Genomic DNA, 12,500 nt, shown 5'->3' with positions numbered 1-12,500 from the left:
TATTGATGCCACTAAGGTAATTGCTTTTAACGAATACAATATATATATATATATATATATATATATATATATATATATATATATATATATATATATATATATATATAAAATGTGCGTGTGAATTTTCGCCACATACTTCGTGACATTTTTTATATTCACAGTCATTAAGCTACAGAACGATTCGGCAGCTGTGTGTTTGTGCGCAAATGTCTCAATATTTTGTACATGCTTCCATTCGGAAAACCTTGAAATCCGAACAGAAAATGATTGAAGAAACTCTCCATTTACGCCAAGCTTTGAACCCCCAGTATGAAGAATAAAGTTAACAACTTTTATAGCACAATGAATATAAATATTATAATCATATATTCAGTTATGATAAAAGCGACTTTGTAGATTTCGCTATACGTAGCATTCGACATTCCAACCTTTGATATAATGTGTAAGAATTCGTGCTTTTCATTTGGTTCTTAGTATTAGACATCAAAACTCTTACTGGAAATCTTTGTTTCGAATGTATGAAATTTCTTTAATACAAATTTTATCTGGCAGCAAACCAAGCTATGATCAGTGTCACAGATGGTAGTCTCTTTCAATGACCAACACAAAACCAATGTGAAGTGCAAGTGACTGGATCTTGCTTACATTTATAACTTTCTGCTTATAGTTTACCAGAAAATATGCGTCAGTTACGGTGACGAGCAGTGGTGAAGATCTTGTGTACTATGTCCATTTTCATTTATCTTTCCATCGCTTCTTTTCAAAGCAGAGTGGCCAACGATCGTGGTTAGCTATTCTGTCTTCCATGAGTTTTTGCAATTAATACTTGTACTGCATTGCTGCAATCAAGGATCAGCATATACGTCAGATCTACTTTTTAGCTGTTCTGGTTTGTGGGCACTGAAGGCCAAGAGCTGAGACCTATGGGGTCATTCAGCGCTGAAACAGAAATTGACAATAAGAAGGTTTGAAAGGTGTAACAGGAGGAAAACCTCGCAGTTGCACTATGAAACAATTGTTAGAGAGGGTGGAAAATCAGACGGCAGAAAGATAATAAGAATGGTTGTACTGTAAAAAGAATGAAAGAGATTGCAGCAAGGGGACTCTGCAAAGACCCGTAAGTAATGCCTGCAGTGCACCATGTGAAGTGCACTGACAGCACCACCCCTACGGAGATAACTCCACTTAGGTGGGGGAACCGAACAAACCTTGCCTTGTTTCTTATTTCAAGTGCCTTTTTTACTGACTTATTTATTTCCCTTTGGTTCCGTGTATGTGACGTTCTCCATGCTTTTTCCTCGCTCTTAATCAAGCAATTCTGAAAGCCACATTTATGAAATCTCTGGACGCAAAATTTTTCCACGTGTTCCCAAGACTTTGGAGGATGTGGCTTCTTGTCTATGAGTTGGAGAGTATACTGTAAAGGTGATGAATCACGGCAATAAGTTATTCATCAGGCTTGCAGAGACAACTTCAATGCAGTCCGCTCACATCTTGTTTTATGGACTGCAAGAAAATACTTCAGATGGCAATTATAGTGAAAAGGAAATGTTCTTAAACTATTACCAAAGGAGTAAAAATTAATCAAAAGAGGATAACTTCCTCGACGTATGTTGAATTCTCTCTCTCTCTCTCTCTCTCTCTCTCTCACTGTTCTCACATTAACCGAGTTACATTTGCCCCCTTTATCCTACCAAAATGAAAAATGTGAAACAAGGAGCATAGCAGATGAAGCTAACCGGACGCCCTCCCAGGGCACTTCAAGTGATACTAAATCACTCGTCATCGCGAGGTATTCGAACATGGAGGTCAGAGTCAAACACGTAACATTCTCCTGAAGGTTATTCCAAGAGCAATATTCTTATATTTTTGTTGCTCAGAACTGCAAGAAAATAAAGGAAAAGGTTCTCATCAGTGATACCACTTGTTACTGCATTGGGAATTTCCATGCTTTTTAACTACTAACGAATACTTCTTAATTGCACGACAGGAAATGTTATCGTTTGCAGTGAATACTTTCTTCGACATTTGGGAAATACCAGGCATGCGCAGGTGATAACATCTAGTGAGGAAATAGTGTCCGCTACAGACTGCGAGGAATCAGTATCACGGGCGTCAGGACGTTAATTTTCTGGACTTGATGCCCTTTTATCTAGGTAGACACCGGGATAGTTAGGTAACCGAGGGTATACAAAATCTTCCAATAACGGGCAGAACTGTGCTTGGGTTATCTCAGGTATCATATTTAGCTGCTTTAACAATGTCTTTGTACTGTGCCTTCCATTGTATAATATTTGAGTCCGGTGCACCCAATCGCATTACCCGTCGCCCGTGTATCTATTTGTTGATTTCCTTATCTATGTTACTTGTTTATCAATATCTTGTTATATTTAATGCTATTTGTTTTGAATGTCTACTCTTCTGCATATATATATATATATATATATATATATATATATATATATATATATATATATATATATATATAATATATATATATATATATATATATATATATATATATATATATAATATATATATATATATATATATATATATATATAATATATATATATATATATAATATATATATATATATATATATATATATATATATATATATATATATATATATATATATATATTTCTTACAACACAGGTATGTAATTGTAGTAGTATCATAGTGCCCTCGCTGTAACAATGCCTTTGTACTGTGGCTTCCACTGTATAATATTTAAGTCCGGTGCACCCAACTGCATTACCCGTCGCCTGTTTATCTATTTGTTGATTTACTTATGTATGTTACTTGTTCATCAATATCTTGTTATATTTAATGCTTTTTGTTTTGTATGTTTCTCTATGTATATATAAATTTATATTATATATATTATATATATATATATATATATATATATATATATATATATATATATATATATATATATATATATATATATATATATAATATATATATATATATATATATATATATATATATATATATATATATATATATATATATATATATTTCTTACAAGACAGGTATGTAATTGTAGTAGCCATAGTGCCCTCTTAACTTCTCGAATTCTTCACACTTTTTGGATACGCCTGTCACTACAAAGCCTTAGGTCCAGATGAATTATATATAAAGTAATTTGATGTCTGATGCCAGAATTACTTCATATTTCTTGCATTTGGATCTAAGGGTTTGTGGTGACAAGCGTATCAAAAAGTGTGAAGAACTCGAGAAGAGGGCATTGTCACTTTTACAATTGCATACATAAATACATATACACATATATAAACACGCGCACACACACACATATATATATATATATATATATATATATATATATATATATATATATATATACATATAATGGTATCCTCGTTAATGATAATAATAATAATAATAATAGTAATATTCCCGTACATCGTACGGAAAGTTTTTCCCTAGGTTCTGACAGAAGTAATAACTAGTTCTCATAATTTAAAAATCACAGCCTTGTGATAATTAACTTGCAATAGCATTGTTCAGGTCATTAATGCAGACATGCAACTAGCTGCAGGAAGATAAAAGGTCGCTGAAGAATAATTGACGAAGTTAGCCGAAATAAATTAGATAAGTAAACTGAATAGGAACTCAAATGCTGAAGGTTAATAGACATTTGTTAAAGACGAGTTCACCAACGAGGTAACCAACATTAACCTAGGGGAGGAATTTTACACCCCTGCCTAAAGCAGGATGTTAATTACATTCTGCAGCGCAGAGGTAGTGGAAAGGTTATTGAATAAGTAAAAATTGCTTCGGCGCAGTCGAGTTATCTGTACATCGTACAGTCAAGGCTACGGAAAATACAGCTATCTTCCGATGGTCTCGGTATAATGCTGTATGAGCCGCGGCCCATGAAACTTTAGCCACGGCCCGGTGGTGGCCTGGCCTATATCGCTGCCAGACGCACGATAATGGCTAACTTTAACCTTAAATAAAATCAAATCTACTGACGCTAGAGGGCTGCAATTTGGTATGTTTCATGATTGTAGGGTGGATGACCAACATACTAATTTGCAGCCCTCTAGCCTCAGTAGTTTTTAAGATCTGAGGGCGGACAGAAAAAAGTGTGGAGAGAAAAGTGCGGACAGAAAAAAGTGCGGACGGACAGACAAAGCCGGCACAATAGCTTTTCTTCAGAAAACTAAGTGACTCAGACGACTGTACTCCTTTGCTGGGTAGGCTACATGGCGACATGAGGTATTTTAAGAACTGCAAGATTTACGAGTTTATTAACGTCTGAAAATGTGCATTAAAAGCTACTGAGCAGACGACTGGCACACGGTACTGTATACGGCTTTTGAGAGGATTTACAATAATTCTCACTCGAGTTAAGAAAACTTATTGTGAAAGGAAGCTACTCCAGTCTGATTTAATTTTGATTGTAATAAACACTATGCCATTACCAATTCACTTGATGGTCCTGTCCTTATCACTTTTCCTTTTAAACTGATAACACTGGAAAATAAGTGAGACGGGGCCAATATTTAAAAAAAATAAATAATAAAAACTCCATTTAAAAAATGATACTTTTTGTACATTTCTGATAGCTGCATTATTGCGTCTTTCTAGCCAGATAAGAAAGATATGTGCGTGAGATAAAACAGGCACTTCTTCGCCCAAACACACTATTTGCAGCAAAGACGCCGCGCCCCCAACTCAGGTCGGTTGAATGATACCTTTTTTCTTCTTCTCATTTTTCTGTGCTGAGTCCGTTTTTACTCGATTCTCTTGGGAATTCTCCACCAGTTAAGAATATTCCATTCATATTTCGATTCCTGTAATAAAGGAATAAGTATTCTTGCCACAGATTTATTATCTAAACTTAAGTACAAGCACGTTCACACGCATGCATGTGTGTGTATACATACATGTGTATATATACACATATACATTTATGTTATATATATACTATAAATATACACATACACATATATATAATGTGCATATATGTGTGCGTGTGTTTGTGAACGTATTTGTAATAATCGAAATAGCCACTCAATGCCTCCATTTCCTTTCACTGTCGGAATCTGCGCATCACTACCAGCCTTGAAGTCAAGTGAAGGGACAAATTAAGATACCCTAATCCCGTGGTAGGAATCGAACCCACGCTCGATAAGTATGGGTGAATTTAACCTTAATCACTAGGCGAAAATGACGGGCTGAGTCAGCTTCCACTAATACATACAATTTTCACCCTAAATAGTAATAAGCCCTTTGTTCCAGTTCTAGCAAAGTATATCTGAATACAACCGAAACCTGTGGCCGAGTGCTCCACCTTAACCCCAACCCACAGTGCGCAAGTCCTACTCATAGAGCGTCAATATGGAGTAGCGATCTAACTGCGGTGCGTGTGACCTCGGGCGGCCATATTGAAAGGTCTCGGTCCAGCTTACAGTACTACTTTATTACTATTCTTATTTCTATCTTTTTTACTATTATCATCATCTTATTAATATTACTATTATTATTTTTACTTTGTTATTATTATCATTATTATTACTTGACCCAATTTCACAGATAAAAATTACCTTACAAAAACAGGTTGGCATAAACACTCCAACCATTGTAGTCTAGGCCTAGGCATCTGCTTTGGTTCTAAGCGATGTCTAGCATAAATGATTCCTGTAAATTGCAGGAATTTCTTCGCATACAGTCATTAAACACTATATAAACAGTAATGTAATCGCTCAACACTAACACTCACTATACACTTACACTCACTAACTACTCACACTTACTAAACACTCACACTTACTATACACTCACCCTCACTAAACACTCAGACTGACTATACACTCACCCAATCTATACACTCACACTCGCTAAACACTCGGACTGACTATACACTCACCCAATAACACTATACATTCACAGAATAATCAACACTCACTATAAACTAAACGCTCACTAAACACTCACTAAATACTCCCTATACCCTATACAATGAGTATACATTCACTAAATACTCAATCCTAAACATTCATTAAACATTAAACATTCACCAAGCACTCACTATACACTAAACCCTACACACTTACTAAATACTTAAGTCACTGAACATTCCCTAATCACTCGTTATACGCTCACTAAAAACTTACGCACTAAACATTCTCTAAACATTAACATTCATTAAATTCTAAACACTCACTAAACATTCACTGAATACTTACTGAACATTCACTAAACCCTAAACACTAACTAAACATTCACTGAATACACACTAAACACTGCCTAAACACTAAAAGTCACAAAACATTCACTAAGCCCTAAACACTCACTAAACATTCACTGAATACTTACACACTAAACACTGACTAAACACTAAGTCACAAAACATTCACTTAACCCTTAACCCTAAACACTCACTGAATACTTACACACTAAACATTCACTAAACCCTACAAACTAACTAAACATTCACTGAATACATACACATTAAACATTCACTAAACACTAAAATTCACAAAACATTCACTAAACCCTAACACCCACTAAACATTCACTAAACCCTAAACACTCACTGAATATTTACACACTAACCATTCGCTAAACCCTAAACACTCACTAATCATTCACTGAATATTTACACACTAAACATTCTCTAAATCCTAACACTCACAAAACATTCACTAAACCCTAAACACTCACTAAGCATTCACTGAATATTTACACACTAAGCATTCACTAAACCCTAAACACTCACTAAACTAAACACTCGATAGACATTCAGGACAAAAAAGAAAAAATTCACAAACGCACTAAGCCCCGTTCAATTTGTGGAATTACCACATCCAGATACATACCCTCTATGGTCCTAATCCTACCATGTGTATTAGTCCTTACTCATTTGTTTCTTCATTTGGGTTCGACACTCGTAGCGATTTGCTTATCCAGACAGGGAGAGGAAATCGAAATGACTCTTACAAGTATAGATATACCTGGTAAAAAAGTGACCAGTAGAGGCGCCCCTCCCCAACACACTCATCTGCTGGTATGAGTTGCCAGTTTTGTATTCTCTCTGTCTCTACATGTACAATATATATATATATATATATATATATATATATATATATATATATATATATATATATATATATATATATATATATATATATGCATATACACACGCACAGACATATATTTATATAGATATATATGTAGAGAGAGAGAGAGAGAGAGAGAGAGAGTAATAGGAAAACTAGCAACTCATACCAGATGGGCTGCTGAGATTACGATATTTCATAAATTAAGCAGCATGCCAACAATTTAATCATGATCATAATAGCATTTTGTTTGAGTTGACATTAAAACCCTAAAGGAAATCTCAAACAAGTGTGCTACTTTGTGGCAACAAAAATAGCGCGGGACTGGTCCCTGCTCTTAAGTTCTCGTCTTAACCTGCATCCCTCTATCTATTCTTCTTTATTCTCTGAATGTTTTTCGCTTAGGACCATAATTTTCTTTTAAACTACCCTATGTAATTTAGAGGGACCTCTCTTTATCTAGCAGTCGAACTGAAAACAAACGATGCACATGAAAAGTATGAGAATGGACTACCATCGGTATACTTCGAATTCTCTCCCTGCTTCTGTTTTCCAGTTTCCATAACCTTTCCCTTCTGGTTATCTGTCGTAGAACAGAAAAGAATATGGAATTTGGGCCAATGGCCAAACGCTGGGACCTATGAGATCATTCAGGGTTGAAACGGAAATTGAGAGTAGAAAGGTCTGAAAGGTGTAACAAGAGGAAAACCTCGAAGTTGCACTGTGAGGCAATAGTTGGGAGAGGATGGAAACTAAGATGGAAGAAAGAGAATATGAACGGAGGTACAGTGAAAGGAACGAAAGGTGTTGCAGCTAGGGGCCTAAGGAAGGGACGCTGCAGAGAACTTAAGTAATGCTTATAGTGCACCACATGAGGTGCACTGACGGCACTACCCCGCTACGGGGGGTTATCTGTCGCTTTTTATATTAGTCCTTTTAAATTTTATTATAGATTCCAGCTAGGTGAGGGTGGATAGTTGCCCGTTCCCTCTGACTTTTTATATGGGAACACATGTCAGCTGACCCATATACGTTATTGCTGAATATATATGTTACTTTCCAGCTGTTTCACCGAGAGAAAAGGTTTCAAATTTTCTGATAGCTGCTCTCCGTGAACATATAAGTCCCAGTAATGAATCTACTGCCATATCATTCGTTTTACTATTTCATTAGCAGCTGGTAACCACCTCCGTGGCTGCCGAGTATTTTTTGTGTGTGACGGGAAACCCAAGTGAAACGGATTTTGTATAACTGTTCACATAAGTTATGGTAGATTTAATTTCATTCTCTTGTTTTTGTTAAGATATTTTTCATTAAAAGCTGAGACCTATTTCTTGGTGACTGTACGTAAACGATTTGTTTCTAAAATATTCCATTTGTTTTTCATAACAGGCTTAGTTACACATCCGCTGGGCATTTTCACTTCAAGATGTGGCATTCAAGGGGCTTCATCCTACTTTTATGCGGTAAGAGAACGAGACCTTCTAACATACAGACTTTGCTAAGCCTTAATTAATCACTTTCTAGTAATTTACCAACGGTAAAATTGTTTAATACAGGGAATGTGGAAAGATTAAATAAAAGACTCGACACATTATGCTAGCGATAAAGCCAAAGGGGCTGTAGGTTCTACAGAGAATCGACTCTGGATGGCGTCTGAAAAGACTCAACATAGACCCAATCTTTTGAAAAATCGTTCTGTGAAGATCTTCTGTAAAAGGAAATGTCTGAAAAGACTTAATTTTGAAAAGGCTTAGCACTGGGTGAATATAGTAGAACGACTCACAACCGGTTAAATATCTTAAAAAACGTATAAAAAGTTGGCTTCATATTCTGAAAATACTGCATCAAATTATGAGACAAAAAACAAACGTAAGAGAATGAAAGCAAAGGAGTGGTACCTTGAAGTACTAACGTCTCTTTTAACCATACGAGCAACAGATTGCCTAAAGATTGTTCCGTAATTTTACAAGAGGAAATGAAAGGCTTCTGGTATTACGCAGTATGGCATCGTTGCAGCTCGGATAAAAATGAATTTTAATAACCGCAAAATCATTAGCACGCACCTACTCTGCAAACAACGTTACAAAAGGCGACAGGGTAAGCTCCATTTTTAAATCAAACTTAAGAGAGAGTATCCTTGCAAGGAGACATCTGCAAGCAAGACAGACTAGCGTCCAAAGTTACACTAAGTATAAAATATTAATGAGCTCATAGGAAGTGTTATCTCTGAACAATGAACCTGGGAAGGTGCGAGCTGTGTCAGCTGACAAAGTGATGGTTTCGTGAGAGGAGACCTCGTGCCCCACAGACTTCACCAACTTATCATGATCTGGTCCAGAACTCTGCTAAGGCTAGCAGCTCCATTTCACATCAGGAGGGGTAAATAGCATCAGGGGTTGTCCCATTTTATTTTCAAGCCCATTTTAAGAATCTAGAAAGAATGGTAGAATCAATATCCACGCAGCAGCGTGAAAAGAATCAGCAATGAATCAATATTAACAAACGCAACTCATTTTGAAGACTTATTATGGATTCAACCATTCTGAAAAGGTTTAACACCATTTTATTATTCTGAAAACAATCGACGTTAATGAAAGTTCTGAAGACTGCACTGCCATAAGATTCTGAAATACTTTAGCATTAGTTCTAGTTTTTAAACCCAGTATACTCTATAGAGACTTACTATCATTTCAAAATGAAAAAAAGTAGCGATTAGGCCAACATACAGAAAAAATTAAGATTCAACATTGATTCAAGACTCCGTGAAGAATTCAACTCAGGTTGAGCTTCTGGAAAGCTTCAGCGATGGTTCAACACTGGAATATTCAGCACTGCTGCAACTTGAAATACCCAGGTAAGCAAGACTTGTGATCTTGGAATTTGTTGGTATGATAAATTCAACTCGTCCGATTTTCCGTTTCCTAAAGAAAGACTTAGGACAAGTAACACCAAAATTCAGTATTTATTTCTGAGAAAGATACAGAATATTTGAATGATACTGTTTGGTTTCATTGCAAATTTATAAGCTTCGAATGTAGCCTTAGATTGTTTCCCTAACTTCGTCGTAATTTGAATGGGAACTAGAGCGTTTTACGAAAAGTCCTCCGCAGGTCTCATGCACACTTTCAATTGGCATTATCTCTATATAGTGATATGTCATTTGCACAACAGGATTGAATTGAATATAGAATTTGGGCCGAAGGCCAAGCACTGGGACCTATGAGGTCATTCAGCACTGAAACAGAAATTTACAGTAAAAGGTTTGAAAGGTGTAACAGAAGGAAAACCTCGCAGTTGCAGTATGAATCAATTGTTAGGAGAGGGTGGAAAGCAAGATGGAAGACAGAGAATATGAAAGGAGGTACAGTAAAAGGAACGAAAGGGGTTGCAGCTAAGGGCCGAAGGCACGCTGCAAAGAACCTTAAGTAATGCCTACAGTGGGGTAGTGCCGTCAGTGCACCGCATGAGGTGCACCCCATGCAGTGCCGTCAGTGTATCTCATGCGGTGCACTGTAATGCCTACAGTGTACCGCATGCACTGACGGCACTACTCCCCTTAGGGGATTTGCACAACAGGAGCTTATTCAACTAATGTACAAATGAAAATTCATTATCTACAATCACTATTAAAAGCACTGCAACATGGTTGATAACATTCGACATAAAAATGCCACGGAAGACCACCTATGAATTATTTTTTACTGATTGTTTTTGTTTTCCGTACTTTCTGTTTTATTCATTTCATTTTACATTAAGAGTTCTGTATAATTTCCTACAAAAGGTTAAACTGTTCACTGTATCTCTTTTGCTATGACTGAGCGATTAATAATCCATATTGACAAATAGTTATCATAAACGGAATTCGTGAATGAACAATAGGTATTTAACAGATCAAAACAAAAAGTATATGCAGCCAAAAACAAATTAAATCCAATTATGGACATATTTTACGAAATTGTCTGAAATAAAGTTTACAAGTGTCTTTTGGTATAAGATCTCAGTCATTTCAATCTCGTGTTCATTTTGTAATATATGCTTTTGGCTGTCCAATCCATACAAAACATAACGACAATACTCTCTTTTCCAGCTGTGCAGTTGCTGCTGCCCTGTTCAGCTGCGACCTCTGACTGGGAGCTGCAGATGGATTCCCCTAAACTGACATGCCCAGCCTTCTTTCAAAATGTTGGCGATCAGTGCCTCTTCTTTAGTTTCATGGGACCTACAAATTACAAGTCAGCGAAGCAATTCTGCGACGGTCTACAAGCTTCCTTGATAGTTATCAATAGCACTACTCAGTTCGAAAACATCATCCATTTCATCTACTCGCAAGGTAGGCTGCTGGGAAAACGAATACCTCTTCGGATAGGGCTCAATTGCGGACCTATTATAGCATCAGTGATTTTCATGACACAAACAATGAAAGCACACCATCTTTTAGGCCTAAATATTTTTATACTGAAAAAGGAAGGCAGTAATACCCAGAAAAACCTCATTTCAAGTAATTTGAGAACTCGCCTTCATTACATTATCACTCTTATCAGTGCCTATGATCTGTGCAGCGTTCGGATTCCATTTTCTAAGCAAGAGCCGACGGGCTAAGTAGCTTAACATGCCTGAAAACGAGAGAGAGGAAACGAAGGAAAGATAAAAAAACGAGTGGAAATAGGAGGAAGATATTATAAAATGGAAGCAATAGACCGGACTCTTCACAGAGGGATCGGGGAAAAACTGTAGTAGGGGTTCTTGGGCCAAACAGTTAGTAATACTTGCGATGCCTCATCGGTTACTACATGGTCTCCGGAGATGCCATGCAACACTGCAAAGGTAGAGCAACGGTCGAAATAGTATCTCACTAAATGACAGCGAAATCATGCTTTAACGATCTCTCGGCGATCAGACCGCCGACGCTGTTGTCAGTCCTGCCACTGATGGTGGTAATAAGAATGCTCCTCCTCTTTTGTTATTACTGTTATTGCCACGATGAGTGTGAATGATCAGGTATCTTTTCCAAGAAACCACGGCCCAAGTAGAAAATTAACTATATATATATATATATATATATATATATATATATATATATATATATATATATATATATATATATTATATATATATATTTACTAAAAGGACTTCATTCAAACTGGATGGTATCTAATGGAGTTTTTTATTCAAAAAGTTATGTTTTCTTGGGCAAACAGTCCACATTATCAAGATCCGTATAATGAGCAGACGCGTAGTCCGGCTGTATTTATATCTGTGCTGGGTACTTTTAATCCTATAATCGCCTAGCTCTTCTGTGCGACCTCCACCCTCTTGACCTTGGTCTTTCTCTCTGATCCCTCCTCACAGGTGACAGTATTTTATATACAATATATATATATATATATATATATATATAT

The 12,500-nt window shown here is 36.3% G+C and overlaps 2 protein-coding genes across 6 annotated transcripts in view; one reads left to right on the top strand and one right to left on the bottom strand.

The window, feature by feature from the left end:
- The window catches only part of LOC136825530 (protein LZIC-like), a 233,824-nt gene that overhangs the window by 187,373 nt on the left and 33,951 nt on the right, over positions 1-12,500 (bottom strand). The window lies entirely within an intron of this gene.
- Positions 1,999-12,500, top strand: part of LOC136825490 (macrophage mannose receptor 1-like) — a 14,790-nt gene continuing 4,288 nt past the window's right edge. The window contains exons 1-3 of one of the 4 annotated variants that reach the window (XM_067082050.1): positions 1,999-2,156; positions 8,491-8,564; positions 11,189-11,431. In XM_067082050.1, the coding sequence (XP_066938151.1) occupies positions 8,528-8,564; positions 11,189-11,431 (280 nt within the window). In that variant the 5' untranslated portion in view covers positions 1,999-2,156; positions 8,491-8,527. Of the gene's footprint in view, positions 2,237-4,632; positions 4,716-8,490; positions 8,565-11,188; positions 11,432-12,500 lie in introns of those variants that run through there. The other 3 variants (XM_067082042.1, XM_067082057.1, XM_067082041.1) reach the window with 3 other exon arrangements.

The sequence above is a fragment of the Macrobrachium rosenbergii genome, chromosome 3, assembly GCF_040412425.1.
Source record: "Macrobrachium rosenbergii isolate ZJJX-2024 chromosome 3, ASM4041242v1, whole genome shotgun sequence".
Classification (NCBI taxonomy): Eukaryota; Metazoa; Arthropoda; class Malacostraca; order Decapoda; family Palaemonidae; genus Macrobrachium; species Macrobrachium rosenbergii.
This window is presented reverse-complemented; position numbering and strand designations above follow the sequence as displayed.